At 46.4% G+C, this 24,974-nt stretch overlaps 1 protein-coding gene across 2 annotated transcripts in view; it reads right to left on the bottom strand.

Moving 5' to 3' along the window:
- Positions 1-24,974, bottom strand: part of COL4A6 (collagen type IV alpha 6 chain) — an 856,046-nt gene that overhangs the window by 318,624 nt on the left and 512,448 nt on the right. For both annotated transcript variants that reach the window (XM_069612628.1, XM_069612629.1), the window contains exons 7-8: positions 23,218-23,334; positions 1,806-1,874 (exon numbers count right to left, since the gene is read on the bottom strand). In XM_069612628.1, the coding sequence (XP_069468729.1) occupies positions 1,806-1,874; positions 23,218-23,334 (186 nt within the window). The remainder of the gene's footprint in view (positions 1-1,805; positions 1,875-23,217; positions 23,335-24,974) is intronic.

The following is a 24,974-nucleotide window of genomic DNA, read 5'->3' as shown; positions in this document are numbered from 1 at the left end:
GGCTGTACCCTGGTGTTATGTCTAGTCCCCGGGATGTAGCTTGGTGTTATGTCTAGTCCCCGGGATGTGCCCTGGTGTTATATCTAGTCCCCGAGCTGTTGCTTGGTGCTATGTCTAGTCCCCGGGCTGTAGCTTGGTGTTATGTCTAGTACTTGGGATGTACCCTGGTGTTATGTCTAGTCCCCGAGCAGTACCTTGGTGTTTTGTCTAGTCCCTGGGCTGTAGCTTGGTGTGATGTCTAGTCCCTGGGCTGTAGCTTGGTGTTATGTCTAGTCCCCGGGCTGTACCCTGGTGTTATGTCTAGTCCCCGGGATGTAGCTTGGTGTTATGTCTAGTTCCCGGGATGTGCCCTAGTGTTATATCTAGTCCCCGGGATGTACCCTGGTGTCATGTCTAGTCCCCGGGGTGTACCCAGGTGTTATGTCTAGTCCCCGGGATGTACCCTGGTGTTATGTCTAGTCCCTGGGATGCAGCTTGGTGTTATGTCGAGTCCCTGGGCTGTACACTGGTGTTATGTCTAGTCCCCGGGATGTACCTGGACGGACTTCTCATGGAATGCAGACAGGAGTCAAGAAAGGAGGCCACTACGTTCCGGTGTAGGTTGTGGTGGTTTATTCTTCTCCTTAAGTACGGGCTAGGACATGACAGAGGTAGTATCAAGGAAATACTGGTGTCCACCACCCAGGCTGTTCTCACCTCAACTTCTCCAGTAACTGTCCACTTCAGAACTCGCACTCAGGCGATGCACCTTACCATTCCATTAGCGACACATTGCATTCAATAGCCACTACAAGGCACCTCTGGAGAATAAAGGGCTAGTAGTATACACAGGGTCGGACTGGGATATAAAATTGTCTCGGGCACCAATGAAAAAGGGGCCCACCATTGCAAATGGCAATTCATTCCTTTTGTGACAGACTGTTTGAGTAGCAAGCATGGGGAGGCTTTTGATAAAGTGTGATGCAAATTGTGCATTTTAAAGAATATTCATACAGTAACACTGGTCCAAACTACTAGCTGCATGGTGAAGTAACTTTTCAAACTGGGCCTCAAGGGCCACAAATGACCAAGAAAAACTGCCAGACACTAGCATTTTGTGTTTTTGGTTCGGGCATTGCCCTGTTGCCCTAGAGGCCTGTCTGCGACTGAGTATACATAGCATATAGCAAATTCGACTTGAGCAATGCCACCTTTTAAATCCAAACAATAAGAAGGTTATTCACACAGACGTTATCGGTAGCAAGTCTGACTCACTCCCAACCTATGGCTGGAGGGCGACTATTTGATTAAACAAGAAGTAACTCAGACTTACTCCTAGGAAGAGAAGAGTAAGTTGGGAGTAAGTGAGAGTAACTAAGCATCAGTAACTTCTTTGTGAATCGAAAAGTCTGACTCCAGGAACTCCAGTACATTTTGAGAACATTCTACAGGACTCTAACTGCAGTAAGGAGAAAGTCAAGGGAAATCCTTCTAACCAGGTTTTAAAATGATGCAGAGTAAAACCAAAGGGAGTGACTGGGTATATGCACTTTAATACGCCTATGATCAACATTTTATTGAGATATTTTAAATTCCAAAAAGCACACAAGGTGGTACCATTTTCCATTGTTTTACAATAAAATAAATGACAATTAGAAATGTGATTAAAAAGAATATTTCTGGGAGCCCAAAATGGGTAACGCAGGTATAAATGCAAATGCGAGTGATGCCAACGAGGTGCTGTTTAGCTACAAGCAGGAGCACAATAGTACCCAGTTATTGCAATCCATGATTAGCGCGCATTGCCCGCAATTATTTTCACTTACCTTCATTCCTTTCACATCGCCTTGAATGTAGGTAGGTTCCCCTTTCTGGCCTTTTGGACCATCCCGGCCCTTTTACATAAAGAAAAAAAACACAAATGCAATTAAAAAATGTTCAGAAGAAACATTTAGTTATAGTCTAGACTGCGCTTCTCGACCCTCCCTCCACACCTGAAATAGTGAAATCCAGTTGGGTTTCCAAAGTAACCCAAAATCATTGCAAATCATCTCAAAGGAAATTCTTTTCAGGTGAAAAATTATTTTATACATTCAGACGAATGTACATCACTCCCCCGCCCCTCTGGGCCCCTCTCCTGCTGCGCAGGGTCCCAATCTAATGAGACCACAACTGGCGAGGCCAGCCAATTGCGTTGGACCTAGAAAAACAACATTGAAGATAAACTCCATCCGAATTTAAGGTATGTGTACCGTATACCACATCCGTGGACACAGGCCACAGGCACGGCCACCTATCCATGCACTTTAGAATGCAGCTATGGCGATGCAATTCTGGTCTAGCAGCTTGCATAGCCGTCCACGCTGAAAACTCTAACGTGTCTCAACACCTCTGCCATTAGTATACAGCGACAGTCTACTAAGGATTTAATTCTAGCTGGGCACACATAAAATCTCTGGCACTAGCACTCTATCCCAAACCACCAACAGCCCCCGCCCACGTGCCTGACCTGGGGGCTGCTTACTGGAGCTTAGCCAGCCCACCTATGTCCTAACCTGGCAAAATGCACACACGCATATTATAAATTAACTCTTAGAATCTCCCACGGTCCCTTAGGGTGTTCCAACCACAAAGCGCATTGAGGCCATACAAATGGGGAAAGGGCGCTATGTAAATGACGAATACATTACAAAGACATTTATTATAAACATAGTGAAATCATAAAGGGATTCCGGCAGCTCGGCATACTTGCAATAAATATATTTTTTTTAAAATAGGGTCAGTTTAGAAGTATACATGTTATGCAGCATTAAAACAAAAACAAAAAAAATACATCACAAAACAATGTAACATAGGACATTAAGAGAAAGACAAACTAAGAAAGTGATTCTTCAAACAAATGCACCCCACCAAACACAGTCACTAGCATTGGTACACACACCCACACACTAGCATTGCTGCACTTCTAAGGACCGCATGAAGATTACCAAAGTTGGACCTGTTAATCTCTGAACTATACTTTTGAGGATCTAAGTGACACACAAACTTCTACAGCGCACCCAAAGTCGGCCCTCACTAAGACACATAACTAATTTAGCATTTATATAGCGCTACGAACCCTCAGGTATCTGAGCGCTGCTTATTATTACCCACGGTGTGTGGTGCTCGGGAGGATGAAAGGCTGAGTTTGGCCTTTCATTGAGATTCGAACCTGCGCTCCACAGATGTCAAATCGAGCGCTCTACTCACTGTGCTATCGGACCGGCACATGACGTGTGTGACCTGCATTTGACTGTGCTGAAGTCTTAATCATTATTTTCTACTCTTTGGTATGTGAATTTTAGGGATGTTAGTAACCACTAATAAATGTACACCTAAAATATAGGTGGAGCAGGGAGTTTGCTCTAAGTGCTACAGGTCGGGGCTTCACAAATAAATAAATACCAGTACGCAACTACGCATAGGTGGTGTGGATTTCTGACCATTGGTAGTTCACATTTTTCAGAGGCCTACACATCTATCTACAGTGTTTGGCGGAAAACCTTAAGCAAAGCAAAGGGTTTCTGGCTGAACCAAAGAACCTCACATTGCATTTTCCCAAATTTCTTGCATAAAGACAACCGCAGATATTCTGGTTCTAGACCACCTTGTGGGGCCTGGATGTCAAATAAAAGTGCCTTATGACTTTGCCACAAATTGATGAGAAAAAGCACTAGAGTTGTGTGCAAATGTTGTATCAATGCCGGAAAATTGCATTGTCCTTTGTTATGGTGCCTTGCAAGATTTTGCAATCCAATATATTCAATCTCAACATCTTCCACCATTGAACCGAGGGTCAATCCGATACAGTAAACCTCAACATCACCCACCATTGAGCCAAAGGTCAATCCAATACATTAAACCTCAACATCTCCCACCATTGGCTATAGGTCCATCCGATATATATTAAACCTCCACATCTCCCATCATTGAACCAAGGGTCAATCAACATCACCCATCATTGAACCAAAAGTGGATCCGATACATTAAACCTCAACGTCTCCCACCATTGAACCAAGGGTCAATATGATACAGTAAAGCTCAATATCACCCACCATTGAACCAAAGGTCAATCCGATAAAGTAAACCTCAACATCACCCTTCATTGAATCAAAGTTGAATCCGATAAATTAAACCTCAACATCTCCCACTACTGAACCAAGGGTCAATCTGATACAGTAAAGCTCAATGTCACCCACCATTGAATCACGGGTCAATCTGATACAGTAAACCTCGACATCACCCATCATTGAGCCAAAGGTCAATCCGATACAGTAAAGCTCAGCATCACCCACCATTGAACCAAAGGTCAATCCAATATATTAAACCTCATCATCTCACACCGTTGAACCAAGGGTTAATCCGATACAGTAAATCTCAACATCACCCATCATTGAGCCAAAGGTAAATCCGATACATTAAACCTCAACATTTCCCAACATTGAACCAAGGGTCAATCTGATACAGTAAAGCTCAACATCACCCACCATTGACCCAAAGGTCAATCCGAAACATTAAACTTCAACGTCTCCCACCATTGAACCAAGTGTCCATTCGATAAAGTAAACATCAACAACACCCATCATTGAGTCAAAGTTGAATCTGATACATTAAACCTCAACATTTCCTACCATTGAACCAAAGGTCAATCCAATACATTAAACCTCAATGTCTCCCACCATTGAACCAAGGGTGAATCCGATGAAGTAAACTTCAACATCACCCAGAATAGAGTCAAAGTTGAATCCAATACATTAAACCAGGGGTCAATCTGAAACAGTAAACCTCAACATCTCCCACCATTGAACCAAGGATCAATCTGATACAGTAAACCTCAACATCACCCATCATTGAGGCAAAGTTGAATCTGATACATTAAACCAAAAGTCAATCCGATACAGTAAAGCTCAACATCACCCACCATTGAACCACAGGTCAATCCAATATATTAAACCTCAACATCTCCCACCGTTGAAACAAAGGTCAATCCGATACATTAATCCTCAACGTCTCCCACCATTGAACCAAGGGTCAATCCGATAAAGTAAACTTCAACATCACCCAGCATTGAGTCAACGTCAACGTTGAATCTGATACATTAAACCAAGGGTCAATCCGATACAGTAAACCTCAACATCTCCCACCATTGAACCAAGGGTCAATCCGATACAGTAAACCTCAACATCACCCATCATTGAGACAAAGGTAAATCCGATATATTAAACCTCAACATCTCGCACCATTGAACCAAGGGTCAATCCGATACAGTAAAGCTCAACGTCACCCACCATTAACCGAAAGGTCAATTCGATACATTAAACCTCAACATCTCCCACCATTGAACCAGGGGTCAATCCGATACAGTAAACCTCAACATCACCCATCATTGAGACAAAGTTGAATCTGATACTTTAAACCAAGGGTGAATCTGATACAGTAAAGCTCAACATCACCCATCAACGAACCACAGTTCAATCCAATACATTAAACCTCAACATCTCCAACCATTGAACCAAGGGTCAATCCGATACAGTAAAGCTCAACATCACCCACCATTAACAGAAAGGTCAATCTGATACATTAAACCTCAACATCTCCCACCATTGAACCAGGGGTCAATCCGATACAGTAAACTTCAACATCACCCATCATTGAGTCAAAGTTGAATCTGATACTTTAAACCAAGGGTGAATCTGATACAGTAAAGCTCAACATCACCCATCAACGAACCACAGTTCAATCCAATACATTAAACCTCAACATCTCCAACCATTGAACCAAGGGTCAATCCGATACAGTACAGCTCAACGTCACCCACCATTAACCGAAAGGTCAATTCGATACATTAAACCTCAACATCTCCCACCATTGAACCAGGGGTCAATCCGATACAGTAAACCTCAACATCACCCATCATTGAGTCAAAGTTGAATCTGATACTTTAAACCAAGGGTGAATCTGATACAGTAAAGCTCAACATCACCCATCAATGAACCACAGTTCAATCCAATACATTAAACCTCAACATCTCCAACCATTGAACCAACAGTCAATCCGATACAGTAAACCTCAACATCACCCATCATTGAGTCAAAGTTGAATCTGATACTTTAAACCAAGGGTGAATCTGATACAGTAAAGCTCAACATCACCCAACAACGAACCACAGTTCAATCCAATACATTAAACCTCAACATCTCCAACCATTGAACCAAGGGTCAATCTGATACAGTAAAGCTCAACATCACCCACCATTAACAGAAAGGTCAATCTGATACATTAAACCTCAACATCTCCCACCATTGAACCAGGGGTCAATCCGATACAGTAAACTTCAACATCACTCATCATTGAGTCAAAGTTGAATCTGATACTTTAAACCAAGGGTGAATCTGATACAGTAAAGCTCAACATCACCCATCAACGAACCACAGTTCAATCCAATACATTAAACCTCAACATCTCCAACCATTGAACCAAGGGTCAATCCGATACAGTACAGCTCAACGTCACCCACCATTAACCGAAAGGTCAATTCGATACATTAAACCTCAACATCTCCCACCATTGAACCAGGGGTCAATCCGATACAGTAAACCTCAACATCACCCATCATTGAGTCAAAGTTGAATCTGATACTTTAAACCAAGGATGAATCTGATACAATAAAGCTCAACATCACCCATCAATGAACCACAGCTCAATCCAATACATTAAACCTCAACATCTCCAACCATTGAACCAACAGTCAATCCGATACAGTAAACCTCAACATCACCCATCATTGAGTCAAGGTTGAATCTGATACATTAAACCAAGGGTCAATCCAATACAGTAAAGCTCAACATCACACACCATTGAACCACAGGACAATCCAATACATTAAACCTCAACATCTTCTACCATTGAACCAAGGGTCAATCCGATACAGTAAAGCTCAACATCACCCACCATTAACCAAAAGGTCAATCTGATACATTAAACCTCAATATCTCCCACCAATGAACCAGGGGTCAATCCGATACAGTAAACCTCAACATCACCCATCATTGAGTCAAAGTTGAATCTGATACTTTAAACCAAGGGTGAATCTGATACAGTAAAGCTCAACATCACCCATCAATGAACCACAGTTCAATCCAATCCATTAAACCTCAACATCTCCAACCATTGAACCAACAGTCAATCCGATACAGTAAACCTCAACATCACCCATCATTGAGTCAAAGTTGAATCTGATACATTAAACCCAGGGTCAATCCGATACAGTAAAGCTGAACATCACCCACCATTGAACCACAGGTCAATCCAACACATTAAACCTCAACATCTTCTACCATTGAACCAAGGATCAATCCGATACAGTAAAGCTCAACATCACCCACCATTAACCAAAAGGTCAATCTGATACATTAAACCTCAATATCTCCCACCATTGAACCAAGGGTCAATCCTATAAAGTAAACTTAAACATCACCCGGCATTGAGTGAACGTTGAATTCGATACATTAAAACAAGGGTCAATCCGATACAGTAAACCTAAACATCTCCCACCATTGAACCAAGGGTCAATATGATAAAGTAAACCTCAACAACACCCATCATTGAGTCAAAGTTGAATCCGATACATTAAATCTCAACATCTCCCACCAATGAACAATCCGATACATGAAACCTCAACATCTCCTGCCATTGAACCAAAGGTTAATCTGATACATTAAACCTCAATGTCTCAACACCATTGAACCAAGGGTCAATCTGATACAGTAAAGCTCAACATCACCCACCATTGAACCACAGGTCAATCCAATACATTAAACCCCAACATTTCCTACCATTGAACCAAAGGTCAATCTGATAAATTAAACCTCAACGACTCCCACCATTGAAACAAAGGTAAATCTGATACAGTAAACCTCAACATCTCCCACCATTGAACCAAGGGTTAATCCGATACAGTAAACCTCAACATCATCCACCAGTAAACCAAGGGTTAATCCGATATAGTAAAGCTCAACATCAACCACCATTGAACCACGGGTCAATCCGATACATTTAACCTCAACATCTCCCACCATGGAGCCATAGGTCGGGTTCCAATACAGTTCATAAATGCAAACTTGAATGAGCATGTGTACATTCACACATGTAGGTTCTAGAATGAATCATGATGAATAGGAGTGAGATATGTGTTATACCCTTACTAGCCATTTACAATGGTCAGGCCATAGCACACACTGTTATGGGGCGAGAACGGCTCGTGTTATCCATCCTTTGATAGCATAGGAGAACGAAGATAACACTACATGCATAAAAGCTAACAGCGCAGTGCTGTAAATATACATGCAAAAATAGCGGATACTACCCAAACAATATTTGGGAACTGAAAAAGTGAATTTAAGATGAAGACTCACAACTCGAAGTCTGTTCTGAAGTAAAGAGCTGCGCGGTCTATCACGCGATTCCTACGTATTTGTGATCCACGTGACCGACAGAGTCAGGTCTTCATTGAAGTCTCGCTGAAAATATTTGCCACTTGAGGAATTTTAAAGTCAACCTCTAAAAAAATAATGTTGCTGTTGTGGAAATTCCTTCATATACTCTGCTTCCTCTTTAGACAATTCCTTTGAAAAAGCGTAAAGGTAAACACCTCTGTGCATTCAGCTGTGCGTACTTTTAAAACAATCTAAAGGTTTATCGTAACCTGGGGATGTTACTGAACATTGAATTCAAATGCTCAAGATCATTCCTGGATGTGTGAAAAAAATGGCATTGCTGCCGCTCGTAACAAGAGGCAACAAGAGCAGCCAAGCTCTTCTGTTACAGGCAGTAAATCTCTCTGCCCCGCAGGCACCCGCCACGCGCTCTCAATCTGCCAAGTCTCCTCCGGAGACCATGGATTCCTTTTCCCATAGCGCTGCTCGCTGCTGATGTCATGACAGCGGGGCCCCTGAGGCGGGAAAAGACAGATTCCACCTTCACAGGTAGACATGAGGTGTTAGGAAGAATTCAAGACACACCGCCACACAACCACACATTCTAATGGACCCGCCTTCCATCGAAGACGCTGACAGGTACCAATTTCCAATATGCTCTTGGGGAAATTCGTTCCGTTTATACAGTAGGGGTGACTTTTAGAAGAAAATACCACGTATTTCCAACCAGGAAATACATTTGAACGCTGAAGCGGTTTATCATTTGCAACCGCGACCATGGGTTCCAACAGCAGTTCTATCTTATGCTCTTTCATGTTATGGACACTATCCACACAGGCATTATTCTTCCGATCGAACCGCTGAATATACGGGATATCTAACTGGATACCTGCATGCAATTCCATACACCTCAATCTCTTTTCCTGGGAGGTAAGTGTATTCCATCGATTGTCTGGGAATTCGAGCAACTTGACCGAACACTAGTCTTGAAATTACCAATGGGCAGTGGTCGAATTGGGCGGGAGCGGTTGGGAGCGGTGATCCTCTACTTTTTTGAAAAAAGTTTTACTGTTCCTAAGCTTTTTTTTTGGTAACAGTTCCGGAATTGTTTAGTTTTAAAATAAAAGTGTAGGAAGAATTTGAAACTTGCACTTCAGTGAACTGCACTGAATATTCCCTCAAACAGCACGTGTGTTTGTTGCGGGGTTTGGATTGTGCGTGAGAGAGGGCATGCTGATGGGGTTTGTGGGGCACAGGGATAGGCCAGCAGTGAACGGAGGATAGCACAGGGGCAATGCGCTCGTCTTGGAAGCAAGACCACGCAGAGCAACAGAGGTTTGAATCCCTGATCCGTGCCTAGAAACCAAACTCAGGTATGTGGTATTAGGCGCATTATAAAAAAAAACAATAAATAAATGTGAAATAAAATATTTCCACTACTTCATTTTGTACATATCGACCACCGCCAATGGGGATATCCCTCCACTGGGATGAGGGATAAAACCTCTAACTCGCTTGCAGTGGGAGTGCAAATCAGGCACGCATTGGTAAAGGATGCCAAAGTGAAATGTGGCATAGTGAAATTTGGCATCAAAGGAGAGCATGCGCATGTTCGCAGAAATAAATGGGAATATTACGTTTCTGAAAACTAAAAGGTAAGGCATTAGAGTGCTACTCTATTTATGAAAGGCAACACAGCTCACCTCGCTAAGCATCAGTCAGGAACAGCAACTCTCAATCCACCAGAAATGGCAATTTGGAGAAGAGGGAGCAGAGGGAGGTGGTCAATTTCAGAAGATCGGCAAACACAATATGCAACATATTGCAACAGACACGCAGAGCATCCGTGTAGTGACTCCATGCAGGACACATCACCCTAAATCTTTGACTCCAACGAGGGGGACGGCTTGCTTTAGCATTATCTACAATATCTAACTCTTATAGCAAAAGGACAATCCAATCTACTTATTTGACAATCTATAGATAAAAACCCATCTGGGTAACGCAGAGAAATACCCATCTGCCTTGAAAAAGACTTTTAAGTCGAAACACGTGTTGGCTGTTCCTGCTAACCTAATACCAGAAAATAAACTGGAATACTAATCAGTTGAAGACTTTGAGATACTTTATATCTGGACTATTATCGCAAACTGTATTAACCAAGCGCGGAGCGCAAGTGGTTTTTCACCTTAGACAATATGTAACATATGTGTTTTGCAAAGTGATCTGGCGAGTTAATAAGCATAGAAAATGTAATGATGAAAAAAAGGAGAGCAGAGGTAAGAAAACATGACATACGTATAGCACATATGGTATAGAGGGACAACGTAGAGCACATATAACAACAGCAAATAGAGCACACCGGGTGAAAAGGATGCCAAATATGGCTATTAGGATGAGTAGGGCAGATACAGCTTTGGAAGATGATAAGCAGAGCAGATGCAATGATAGTGATAAGTAGTACAGAGGTAACATAGTAGGCAATACACCCCTTTTGAGTAGATATGGCATTGCCGGTGATAAGAAGAGACAATATGGCATAGAAGGGGATAAGTAGAGCAAATGCTGTGATATGAAAAATACAGCATAGCGTAGCGGGTGATGTACAGCAGAAACATAGCATAATACGAGAAACACAGAGCAGGTGAAGCATGGAACGGCAATGCACAGAGCCGATGCTCCTTACAGGGCAATAAGCAGACCCAATGTTAAGACGGATTTCTGAACTCTGTCCTGGTGGCGCAGAGGTTCAGAAGGCCAACCTAATTACTTGGAACAGGGTAACCTCTGGACAAGCCAGACCAATCAAGGTAGCGATCGCGGCGGTCAAGACTAGGTCTCAAGAGGGGTGAGGGTGACTGAAAGCCCGCAGTGAGCACACAAAGCAAGAGCGCTTACAAACTACTCCAAACAGTTGTTTATATCAAAAATAGATACACATTTATTCTAAGGCCTTGAAACTAATAACCACAGTAAAAGCAGCAATATACAACGATATTAAACCAACACATACACTATCCACCCAATATATATACAGAATACACAGTTTCACAGCATTAGCAGCACGAAATATGTTATCCACCTGCAGGGGAAGGAAAACAGGCAGTGCGAACCAATGCGTGTGATATGTCCGCCTCCTGAGGCCCCTAACTAGATGGTAGTCCAATCCCTACGAAGAGTGGAGCCTAGCGCTCAAAAGTACCTGCACACGCCGGTGCCAATGGGCAGAAGGTGAAGCTCTTCGGAGGACGTTGGACAGCTCTGTAGGGTGCCCTAATGAAGGAGAACACGGTCCGCGACTCTAGCGCAGCCTCCACTGTGAGGCAGAAGTAGGGCGCGAGTACGGACAAGGGGAGCTGTATTTACAGCGGGGAAAAGCAAGGGGCACTGCAGGAGGGCGACCAGATCCTAGCTAATCTACTCACCGGTCCCCGAAGCAAGCAGGCCCGAGCTTCTCCTCGATAGATGCAGCTTCTGGCAGGTTCTGAAGAGCAGGGAACGTCTCGTCGTCGTGCAGAGTAAAAAAAGACGTCCCGATCGAAGAATCCTGCACAGTTTTGTCGCCACGGCAGGGCAACGGAACGGCCGGGTGTATTCAAGCCAAACGAGCACCGTTCACCTCTAGCTTAGGGTTGCTAAGCAAACGAAGCGTGTGAGCGTGCCCCGGACTCAGAATACCACCCAACCTGTCGGCGATTACAGAGCAGGACTCCTTAGTAAGCTGGTCAGTCAACTGGATGGCCCAGAGACACTTCCGAAGGCTTACGGCAGGAGTTGATGAAGGTGCCGGGAATAGCTGGTCCTGCTATTCCAATAGGTCGAAGCGCCAGTACAGGCCTTCTTGTTCGATCTTAGGTGGAAAGGGCTTCACCGGACGACAGCGATGAGGAGCAGAAGTTCTTCAGGGGGTCGCCAGCGATTCCTCGGTCCAGCCTCGTGTTCGCAGGATACTTGGCTCCTGTATCCCTGGGTTCGTAAGAACTCAGGAGATCGACATGGTAGTGGTGTTTCCAGCTCCCTCTTATCCACGGTTCCCTTCGCGCCAAAACGGAGGGGAGCCAATGGGAGATCCGCTCATCAACACCCATACCATACGTGGACCAATCACGGACCACAGTGGTCCCAGGCATTCACACCACCCTAGACTCTCTGGCACCCAGGATGTGTATTGGGACCAGACAGCCCAGCCCACATCCTGGGGGCACTCAAACGACATGTAGAAGCCCGCGAAAGCAACCGTGTTTCGCGGGAAACTACATGCCCAAATAAGGAAGGCCCCGGGTCGCCTGACCCGGGGGAAGGTAAAGGGAGCAAGACGGACAGTGGACGAGACAAAGGAGCCTCGTGGTCCGGCCATTTTGGGTAGCCGGGCCACCCTTTTGTGTTCGCGGCAAAAAGGTGCTCAGAACGGCAAAAGGAGCTCAAAATAAACCAAATGATCGCTGCCACCAGCCCAGTCCCTGAATGACTTGCACCGATCCAAAAACCATCCTACAAGAGTGTCTAGGGTCTGTAGAAGGCTAGAGACCCAAGAGAGCTGTAACTTAGCTTACAGTGCCCTCTTGTGTCGTGTTGCACTAAAATGGCGACACGATAAAAGAAACTACGGGAAACAGCGTTCCCCGGTACTGACTGTCTTAAGGGCATGTCAGTTTCCCCGTAAGAAAGGAGCGAAAGCCCAGAGGAGTACGGCAGAAGGCTGCACTTCTCTGGCAAAGTCAAGAAAACAGGTTGAAAACAATAGCAAAAAGTTTAGGGGTTGCCACATGGAAGGAAAGTTCCCTACAATAACGAAATCTTTCCTAACACTCGCCCCTCCCAGACTATGGACAGGGGGAACTAATCCACCCCTGGATGAGTCTCTTGTTCAGGTCGGTAAAACATTCTGGACAACCCATCAGCATTGCTATGTTGGACACCTGGCCTATGCTCAATAGTGAAGTCGAAGCCTTGTAGACTTATGGACCACCTAAGCAACTTTGGATTCTCCCCCTTCATGTTCATTAGCCACTTTAACGGCTTATGGTCAGTCTGCACAGTGAAGTGGGTCCCATAGAGGTAGGGCCGCAGCTTCCTTAGGGCCCACACAACAGAGAAACATTCTTTCTCTACCGTGGACCATCTGAGCTCTCTGTCCTTAAGCTGGCGACTAATAAAACCGATAGGGTGTTCCTTACCCTTCTCATCTACTTGTGATAGTACAGCTCCTATCCCAGTGTCAGAGGCATCCGTCTGCACGATAAAAGGTCTTTGATAATCAGGGGCCCTGAGCACAGGGGCCTGGCACAAGGAGTCTTTCAAGCCATTGAAGGCCTTCTCACACTCGTCAGTCCAAGTTACCTTCTTGGGTTTCTTCGGAGTTGTGAGGGCAGTCAGAGGAGCAGCTATGGTGCCATAGTCTGCCATAAAATTGCGGTAATAACCCGTGAGTCCTAAGAAGGCTCTCACTTGGGTTTGTGTAGTGGGGGTAGGCCAGTCTTGTACTGCTTGTACTTTACTGGGGAGAGGCTGTATCCTTCCTCCACCTACTTCATGCCCAAGGTAAACCACTGAGCCTTGTCCAATCTGGCATTTACTCGCCTTGATGGTCAAGTGGGCTTTCTGAAGAGCCTGGAGCACAATCCCGAGGTGTTTCACATGGTCTTCCCAGGTGGCACTGAAAACTGCTATATCGTCCAGATATGCAAGACAGAATTCGTCCAACCCATTCAACACATGATTCACAAGCCTCTGGAAAGTGGCAGGTGCATTCTTCAATCCGAACGGCATTACCCGGAATTGGTAAAGCCCGTCGGGAGTTGAAAATGCTGTCTTCTCCTTGGCATGTTCTGCTAAAGCTATTTGCCAATAGCCCGCAGTCAGGTCAAACGTGCTGAGGTACTTGGAGGCACCCAAGGTATCCATCAGCTCGTCAGTTCGAGGCAAGGGGTGAGCGTCTGTCTTGGTGACAGCATTCAGAGCCCTGTAATCCACGCAGAACCTCAATTCAGAAGTGCCTGCCTTTGGAACCAATACCACAGGACTGGACCAAGGACTACTAGAGGGTTCAATCACCCCAAGGTCTAACATCTTGTTGACCTCGGTCTTAATATAAGACCGTACTTTATCCGACATCCTGTATCCCCTACTTTTAGTAGGTACACTGTCTCCTGTGTCAATGTTATGTTTGCACCAAGGTGTCAAACCAGGCGACTGTGAAAACAGGGGGGAAAACTGCCTAAGCAAACTTTTCACCTCAGCCTGCTGATCAGAAGTCAGGTGAGGGGCCACTCGGACACCCTCAACGGAGCTATCTGAAGGACCGCTTTGGAACAGGTCGGGAAGAGGTTCTGACTCCTCTTCCTCAACGTCTGACGCCAGTAGCAGTGCTGCGATTTCGACTCTTGGGACGAAAGCCTTCAGCCTATTTACGTGGAACACTTTTGGAGCCTGTCCAGGCCTTCCAAGGTCCACTAAATAGTTCACCTCACCCAGGGGCTCCACCACTGTGTAAGGGCCTGACCATTTGTCCTGTAAAGCGCGAGGCCTTATAGGGTTCATGATCAGGACTTGCTGACCAGGGGTAAAGTGAATTAAGGAAGCTTTCTGGTCGTACCAATGTTTCACCAGCGCTTGTCCTGCCTTCAACTTTTCACTAGCCAAGCCCATCAGGAGTACCATCCGTTTTCTGAGCCCTAGCACATAGTCAACTACATTGGTAGTAACAGGGGGAGTGGGCATCTCCCATCCCTCTTTGACGATGGCTAAGGGTCCCCGTACGGGATGACCGAACAGAAGTTCGAAGGGGCTGAAGCCAACACCCTCCTGTGGTACCTCTCGGTAGGCAAACAACAAGCATGGTAAAAGAAGGTCCCATTTCCTCCTCTGGGGCTCCTCCAGAGCCCCAATCATGCTCTTTAACGTTCTGTTGAAACGTTCCACCAGACCATTGGTCTGGGGGTGATATGCAGAAGAGAACTTATAGGTGACCCCACATTCTTTCCACATAGCCTGCATATACTTCGACATAAAGTTGCTGCCACGATCTGACACAACTTCTTTAGGGAAGCCAACCCTAGTAAATATGCCGAGTAAAGCTTTTGCAACTGACTTGGCAGTTACAGTCTTTAATGGGATGGCCTCAGGATACCTGGTTGCATGGTCGACCAGCACCAGGATAAACCTATTGCCTGAGGATGTTTGCGGGTCAAGGGGACCAACGATGTCGATCCCTACCCTTTCAAATGGTACCCCCACAACTGGGAGCGGTACCAACGGAGCTTGGATTGTCGCGCCAACCTTACCAGACAACTGGCAGGAGGCACAACTCCTGCAGTGACTTTCTACTTGCACCCCCATCTTGGGCCAGTAGAAGTGCATAGATAACCTTTGCTTGGTCCTCTTCATTCCAAGGTGACCAGCAAGGGGAACTTCATGCGCCAACTGCAGGAGGAAGGGTCTAACAGAAAGGGGAACCACCAACCTCCTATGGTCTCCTTCTGTAGACTCTGTGGGCTCACTGTACAGGAGTCCACCTTCCCAATAAATCCGATGCTTCCCAGGAGGTTCACCCTCAAGCTGGGAGCAGGCCTGTCTCCTTAGGCCTTCCAGAGATGGGCACTCACGTTGGCCCTTACTGAAGTCGTCCCTATCAGGACCTCCTTCAACTAACAAGTCTTTTAGTTCAGGATGGTCGTTGGGGTCGAACACTTCAGGCATCGCCACCTCCTCGTCAGGCTCGGGCGATTGACCAACTCCCTCCACCGCAGTGGTAGGCGAGCTCGGGGGAATATTCTCTTTCCCCCGTCGGGACTTGTTGACTCCTTTCGCCTTGGGTTTCCCCTTCGGCTGGGGCGGCGTATTGGACTTGGCCAATGCTGCCCGTGCTTGAGACCGTGTGTAGGGTCTTTCGGCAGTGTCTCCTACGAGCCCTAGAGCTCGGAGATCATTGCCCAACAAGACCTTTCCCGGGACGTTTCTCTGAATGCTCACTGGAATCCTAACTGCTGTACCATTTAAAGTTAGATTAACAGGGATCACGGGAAACATACGGAGGGGGCCGTCAGCCAACTTAGTGGGCATCAGAGGAGCTCTGGCAACTTCCTCTGAGTCTACCAAGGTAGAATCCACTACAGTTCGACTGCACCCACTATCCCTAAGAGCTGGAGTATCCACTCCATTGATCAGCACACTGTCTTTAAAGTAGTGCTTGGTATTATCCGGAATCCTAGCATACGCCTCTGCGACTTTAGGCTCCCAGGAACCCAGGGACACTAAAACTACCTCAGCCTCTATTCCGCTGGGAAATGAGTCTGAGGAGAAGGATGCTCCTGTAATCTCTTCTTCCTCGTAGGAGGAGAAGGCCAGATTAGCCGAGTGGACCCCCAAAGGTCTAACCTTACAACGGGGATCCCCCTTCACATGGTCAGTTGCTCCACAAGAAAAACAAGCCCCATTGGGTCTGTTTACGTAGGGAGGCTTATTGTAACCAGAGTTCTGTTTCGGAGGCGAACCTCCGCTACCCTGTGAGTTCTCGTATGGCTTACCCTTATTTTTCTTTTTGTGGCCCTTATGGGAAGAGGATTTAGCAGATTCCCCACCCTCCATATCTTTGGACTTTTTCCCTTCCTCCTGCTTACCAGGATGAGTTTTGTCCTTATGGGACACTCGATGTGACACCCATAAGTCTGCTGCAATGGCCAGCTTCTTAGGATCTATCTCCTTCGAATCGGCCAAATGCTGCTTAAGCTCCGGGGAAGAAGAAGCAAAAATGTGTTCCAGCATGACCAGATTGATCATGCCTTCGAAGGTAGAAACCTTATAACCTTCAACCCAGCCAGTTAAGTTTTTCAGGGACTCAGCTACATACGACACCCAAGTACCACCTTCCTTTTTCTTATACTCTCTAAACCTTTTCAAATATTGGGTCGGAGTCTTCCCAAACTTCAAAATGAGAGTCTGCTTCAACATTGCAAAATCAGCGCGCTCAGCCTTCGACATTTCCATAATGGCACTGCAACCAGAATGGGGCAGTCTGCTAAGTAACCATGCAATCTTATCCGCATTATCAACCTCTTGAACCTCGCATGCATACTCAAACGCATTTAACCAGTCCATAATGTCATTTCGTTCCTCATACACACTGAGCAGATCTTTTGGAAACCGTGGATGAGAGGCAGCCCCAGACCCATGTCTAGGACCCTTGGATCCATTTGCAAACTGAAGCTTGGCCAGTTCCAACTGGTGATCCCTGTCTTTTTGTTTTTCTGCCTGGTCGATTTTCAGTTTGGCTATGCTGAATTCAAGCTCCTGCTGCCTAAACCGCAGCTCTTGCTTCTTGAATTCAAGCATAGCCTCCCCATCAACACTGGCAGAGGAAACGTTAGACATTACATCCTCCCTGTCCTCGTGGTCGTGATGGATCAGTGCAGCGGCAGAACCGTCGGTTCTGCCAGTGAGAGCAGCCCCACCACCTTCTGCACTGTCCTCGGAAGTTATAGCGTCAAGCTGCGCTTCTTGCCACGCCACGATTCTCTGGATCATTTCCAATTTAGTGCCTTGAGAGGAAACCCCTCTCTCCGCACACATCTTCTTCAATGTTTCAGATTTCGAAGCATTTAAGGTTAATAAAGTATTCGTTTCCATACTGTTGATAGGACTATGGCCTTTTTAACGTTATATTCAATACTTTACTGCGTGTCCTGGTTGGAATAACCTGAAAACGCCTTAGCTCGTGCGCAACACTGGATACCTTCAGTCGTATCCCACCGCTGTACACCAATTTGTTAAGACGGATTTCTGAACTCTGTCCTGGTGGCGCAGAGGTTCAGAAGGCCAACCTAATTACTTGGAACAGGGTAACCTCTGGACAAGCCAGACCAATCAAGGTAGCGATCGCGGCGGTCAAGACTAGGTCTCAAGAGGGGTGAGGGTGACTGAAAGCCCGCAGTGAGCACACAAAGCAAGAGCGCTTACAAACTACTCCAAACAGTTGTTTATATCAAAAATAGATACACATTTATTATAAGGCCTTGAAACTAATAACCACAGTAAAAGCAGCAATATACAACGATATTAAACCAACACATACACTATCCACCCAATATATATACAGAATACACAGTTTCACAGCATTAGCAGCACGAAATATGTTATCCACCTGCAGGGGAAGGAAAACAGGCAGTGCGAACCAATGCGTGTGATATGTCCGCCTCCTGAGGCCCCTAACTAGATGGTAGTCCAATCCCTACGAAGAGTGGAGCCTAGCGCTCAAAAGTACCTGCACACGCCGGTGCCAATGGGCAGAAGGTGAAGCTCTTCGGAGGACGTTGGACAGCTCTGTAGGGTGCCCTAATGAAGGAGAACACGGTCCGCGACTCTAGCGCAGCCTCCACTGTGAGGCAGAAGTAGGGCGCGAGTACGGACAAGGGGAGCTGTATTTACAGCGGGGAAAAGCAAGGGGCACTGCAGGAGGGCGACCAGATCCTAGCTAATCTACTCACCGGTCCCCGAAGCAAGCAGGCCCGAGCTTCTCCTCGATAGATGCAGCTTCTGGCAGGTTCTGAAGAGCAGGGAACGTCTCGTCGTCGTGCAGAGTAAAAAAAAGACGTCCCGATCGAAGAATCCTGCACAGTTTTGTCGCCACGGCAGGGCAACGGAACGGCCGGGTGTATTCAAGCCAAACGAGCACCGTTCACCTCTAGCTTAGGGTTGCTAAGCAAACGAAGCGTGTGAGCGTGCCCCGGACTCAGAATACCACCCAACCTGTCGGCGATTACAGAGCAGGACTCCTTAGTAAGCTGGTCAGTCAACTGGATGGCCCAGAGACACTTCCGAAGGCTTACGGCAGGAGTTGATGAAGGTGCTGGGAATAGCTGGTCCTGCTATTCCAATAGGTCGAAGCGCCAGTACAGGCCTTCTTGTTCGATCTTAGGTGGAAAGGGCTTCACCGGACGACAGCGATGAGGAGCAGAAGTTCTTCAGGGGGTCGCCAGCGATTCCTCGGTCCAGCCTCGTGTTCGCAGGATACTTGGCTCCTGTATCCCTGGGTTCGTAAGAACTCAGGAGATCGACATGGTAGTGGTGTTTCCAGCTCCCTCTTATCCACGGTTCCCTTCGCGCCAAAACGGAGGGGAGCCAATGGGAGATCCGCTCATCAACACCCATACCATACGTGGACCAATCACGGACCACAGTGGTCCCAGGCATTCACACCACCCTAGACTCTCTGGCACCCAGGATGTGTATTGGGACCAGACAGCCCAGCCCACATCCTGGGGGCACTCAAACGACATGTAGAAGCCCGCGAAAGCAACCGTGTTTCGCGGGAAACTACATGCCCAAATAAGGAAGGCCCCGGGTCGCCTGACCCGGGGGAAGGTAAAGGGAGCAAGACGGACAGTGGACGAGACAAAGGAGCCTCGTGGTCCGGCCATTTTGGGTAGCCGGGCCACCCTTTTGTGTTCGCGGCAAAAAGGTGCTCAGAACGGCAAAAGGAGCTCAAAATAAACCAAATGATCGCTGCCACCAGCCCAGTCCCTGAATGACTTGCACCGATCCAAAAACCATCCTACAAGAGTGTCTAGGGTCTGTAGAAGGCTAGAGACCCAAGAGAGCTGTAACTTAGCTTACAGTGCCCTCTTGTGTCGTGTTGCACTAAAATGGCGACACGATAAAAGAAACTACGGGAAACAGCGTTCCCCGGTACTGACTGTCTTAAGGGCATGTCAGTTTCCCCGTAAGAAAGGAGCGAAAGCCCAGAGGAGTACGGCAGAAGGCTGCACTTCTCTGGCAAAGTCAAGAAAACAGGTTGAAAACAATAGCAAAAAGTTTAGGGGTTGCCACATGGAAGGAAAGTTCCCTACAATAACGAAATCTTTCCTAACACCCAACATAGTTGTGCAGATAACAAACGAAAGCCGAGGTAGCCAGGCAGATAATAAACAGAGCAGATGACACAGAGAAGGCGATACTCAGAGCGGATATAGCATAAAGGAAGATACATAAGAGGCAGAATGGGATGAGTTGAAAGGGTATGGGGCATGCGAACAGGAGAGGCACGCGGATGAAAGGGTAGTAGGAATGGTGGTATGTGTGTACATGCACAATGTATTCTATTCATACACTGTGCTTATATAAAGAACCATTATGCAATCTTATGCCAAACATTGAAGATTTTATTTAGTGTGTTGATGGTGCCAAGTGTATGAAAAAAAGAAAACGTATCCACGATGGGGTATTCTTCGGTGCTTAAGAGCAAGGATCTACAAAGATAGTTCTATTGCGGCGAAGAGAGGGATTTGCAAAGTTGAGGATACTCGCCTCCTCCAAACAGTCTCTGAATTCCAGGACAGGAGGAAAGCGTGCAGAGAATGAACACTGATCTCTGTGCGGGTGGAAGTGGTGATGCAGATCTATGCAGAGGCTGGACCTTGGGGTTGGCGGGCATGGGTCACACACGCCCGGCCTTAAATGCCCATCTGGCCTTCACCGGAAGCCACTGTCAACAGGTCAATGTCACACTAGTAGCGTGATGTACAGTATGATGCTACTTATGACGCAATGGACACAGAGCAAGCTCCATGTCCTTCTTTAAAACACAAATCTATTGTTTTGGGCTTGAATAATCATTTTGAAATGAACAAATCTGTGTTGTGATTTAAGGAATGGTCATTATTGGCTGTGAGGGGTTCTTCTGGATTTTATGTTAAATCACTTCTCTCTTCGCTTTCCAATGTTGAGCTTCAGTGTCATACTAAGAAATACGCGTAAGAACGTGCCAGCGCGCGCAATGAAGCGTTAAGCGCCTGCGCTACTATTTCTAGGGAGAGTGTGACAAGCATGACTCATTTATGAGGAAAAGGACATTCTCGGTAGCTCAATTAGGTGAAGACATGAATGAGTGATGAATGAGTAGGTGTGATTGCAAGCCACACCATAGCTGCAACTTAGGAAGGTTCCAGCCAATCAGATCTCGGGATCATCTATGAGAGCAAAAGAGCGCCACAGAGCTCCCAGGTGACTCTAGACAGGGCTCTCTAACAAGCTGTCCGGTTCTGCAAACCCTAGGCAGACTGGAGGACAATGCGCTATGCTGCAATGAAGCTACATGGCCTGGCAGAACTCTACCAGGAAGTATAGCACCCTTTGAGCTTTGTAGCGCTACAATATAAAATAGTTGCGTAGGACAAACATGATGCATTGGTAAATGCCAGTGTAAGGAGTTAAGTTTCAGTGGCAACTGTTGCTAACTTTTATAATGTTCTTTATGTTGCTTGAATGAACTTCGTATCTTTCAAATAGTCATACCTGTGCATGCGCAATTTATTCTGAGTCATCCCTGTGCAACAGTGTGAACGCTGCATATTACCCTTAATGTGGAGGGGTGATTACTTGCATTGATTGGGTTTTCCACACCGTGTCAGTCCAGAGGTTAGGTACTGCTCTCAGAGTGCATTAAACGAATTCAGGCTATTAGTCCTGGTACCTTGGCTCCCATATGTAAGAGTTTAAGGACCGGTTCCATATGGAAAGAATTCATTATTTTCAAAATAAAGATTTCAAGCTATAAGAGCAGACAGGATTATAAACTCAACCTACATGAACAACATGGAAGGCCTGTAAGGACCTACCCCATGGTGAAGAACAACCATGATTAAAGATGGTCTACCTTAAATGCCATAGGCTTCTTATACAGTATTAAATGTCTCATCCCTTTTTATAAGCATCAGGGCTGGGTCAAGAGGAGCCTGCCTTATTCGTCACCTGCAATCTAGAATTTAAGGAATAGGAACTGCTGGGAGAGGGAAACGAGGGGGGTCTCCCCGTTCACCAAACAAAAACCCCACTTTCTGGTTTATATGTCTGCCAAGTTCGGGAAATAATAGCTAGACGGTTTTTGGGGTAAGCAAAAGAAAAACATGAAGGGTCGTCTGCCAAACTACCTCAAAATCAGCCGCATTCATGAAAATTAGAAAAAGCTGCCAGAATGCCCACATTTTATTAAACAGCGATTTATGTATGTCAAAGAGAAAGTCATAGTGAAGTTAAGGAATGTGTTTTATAATTGAATCACTTGACCCTTCCCTGCATGACAACCAGCCCACGTGCACAGATGCAACACATATATGTTTAAACTTTTGCTTGAGAAAGCTACGGCAAGCAGCCTCCCTCAAGTCACATAACGTCTCACCGGCGGCACCCTATATTTCTAACCCTAACAGAAAAACACACACACTACACCGAACCCCCAATACATAGCTTCTGGCGGAAGATTATTGGTGAAATTGGTTTGAACTGTCTCTTAATGTTGTGATTACTCTGCGCTTATGGATAGGATGCATTCTACATGTTAGGCTATACCTTTTTACCTGTAAGTCAGCCCGGTACAGCCCTGTATGCTCTCAGTCTCCAGGCTACATTCCCCAAAACCCATGCGCAAAAGACCGCGCCAGGTGGCGCGACGAGCAGTATGTCGGGTTTTGAGGGACATGTTCTTGAGCCTCAATCTGAGGGGCCGGGAGCCCTGTGCAAGTAAGTGGTTGGGACAGGGTGAGGGTTGGGGCGAGGGAAACAGGTGGAAGGGAGAAGCAGGCATAAGACCGACACTACTGTGGACAGCCTGAGTTGCTGCCTTCTGCAGTGTCTGATTTATGCCTGCACCATTCAGACAGAGATCCAGCAACGTACTATCACTCAATACCAAACAACATAAAATTGCATCAATTGCTAGGCAACTTTAACTATAAGACTATGCACACTCGATATGCATGAAGAAATAACCTACATGTGTTCCGGGGTTGCCTGGGTAGCCGTCAGAGCCTGGAAATCCGGAATCGCCATGGGTGCCGTTGCAGCCGTCGAGGCCAGGGAGACCCCTCACACCAGGTTGACCTGAATGGCCCTGCAACAAAAGAGAAGTAATGCATGAGGGAGTGAAGAGCACTGCTTGAGTCCTATAGGCTTGCCAGTGGTGAACGCTCTATGCTGAGATCCTGTGCAGTGAGCAGGAGCTTGTTTTCCCAGCTTTGCCACCTGGGCCAGAGAATCCAGCATTCCCGCCAACATGTTGAGCTCCATGTGGTGGGCGCTGTAAAACTCTCGTGCCAGGGATTAGGCCACTCAATTACAAACCGCACCAGTGAGTGCAATTGAGCTTTAAACCTTTAAGAAAGCCCTAAACATCCAGCCCAATCCGCCTTTGCAGGAATGTTAACAATCTCTGGGAACATAATTATGCATAAACCTGCCACTTGTTTATCCGTGTCTTTGCAGCTTTGCTTTATTGAGTCATGTCTGTCCTCCATCTGTGACCATCATGGCATCTATCTACAAACGGCCAGTGGTAGGAGTGCTGGATTGCAGGCTGGATTTCCTTGGAAGGCCTACATCCATCCTCCCCTGTCTAAATGACTCACCGCCAAGGTCTCCTAGCACCTTGGGCTGCACACACAACCCTTCCCCCCCACAGATGGCCACCCCATGCCCAGCCATTAGCACATCAACACTAACTGAGCCATGACTGTTTAGCTAGGTTGCCCTCTCCCACATCAGCGGATAACCAGACCCAGAGCTCTGTAGTCTCTCATATCCTCAGCTGATAACCAGAACCAGAGTTCTGTAGAGTTCTGTAGTTTATCAGACCCTCGGCTGATAACCAGACAGTCTACCAGATCCTCGGCTGGTAACCAGACCCAGAGCTCTGTGGTCTATCAGACCCTCAGCTGGTAACTAGTCCCAGAGATCTGTAGTCTATGAGATCATCAGCTGGTAACCAGACCCAGAGATCTGTAGTCTATCAGATACTGACCTGGTAACCAGACCCAGAGCTCTGTAGTCTATCATATCCTTCGCTGATAACCAGTGCCAGAGCTCTGTAGTTTATGAGATCATCAGCTGGTAACCAGACCCACAGCTCTGTAGTCTATCAGATTCTGAGCTGGTAACCAGACCCAGAGCACTGTGGTCTATCAGACCCTCAGCTGGTAACCGGGCCCAGAGCTCTGTGGTCTACCAGATCTCGGGCTCCACCCAATGGATGATTTACTTCGAGGTGTTCCCCATCAAGCCCATATAAAGCAGGTTGGCATTCGGGAACTGGGCACTTCCGAACTGCACACATCAACACCACAGGTTTCACATTTCTCACTATCCCACAAATCGACCCCATTTTCATTGTTTCTTACAGAGCCACGCGCATCGAGGCTACCAATAGTGGCAGAAGGGCGCTATACAAGACCACTAACATTAAATTACTTACAAGTGTTGGACACCCAAAATGAACTTTAATGAGTGAAATCATGGCTCTTAAGGGGAGGAACGAAAACATTACGGATGCAAACTATAGAGCTTACGGGTGCAGTTGGCACTTAGGCCAGCGTAGCGGCATAGTTATATTGCGTATCCAATAAATACCATTTCAAAATCAGAGCTTCAGTAGACATCAAGGAAATGATATAGCAGTCACCATCACTGGGAGAACACAGTTAACGTGTCAATGGGCCTCATTACGAGCATGGCGGTAGCCGTGCCTGTATGGCAGGT

This window comes from Ambystoma mexicanum, chromosome 5p, assembly GCF_040938575.1.
Source record: "Ambystoma mexicanum isolate Mex_15411 chromosome 5p, UKY_AmexF1_1, whole genome shotgun sequence".
NCBI lineage: Eukaryota > Metazoa > Chordata > Amphibia > Caudata > Ambystomatidae > Ambystoma > Ambystoma mexicanum.
The sequence above is the reverse complement of the archived record's forward strand: the minus strand, read 5'-3'. Positions and strand labels throughout refer to the sequence as shown.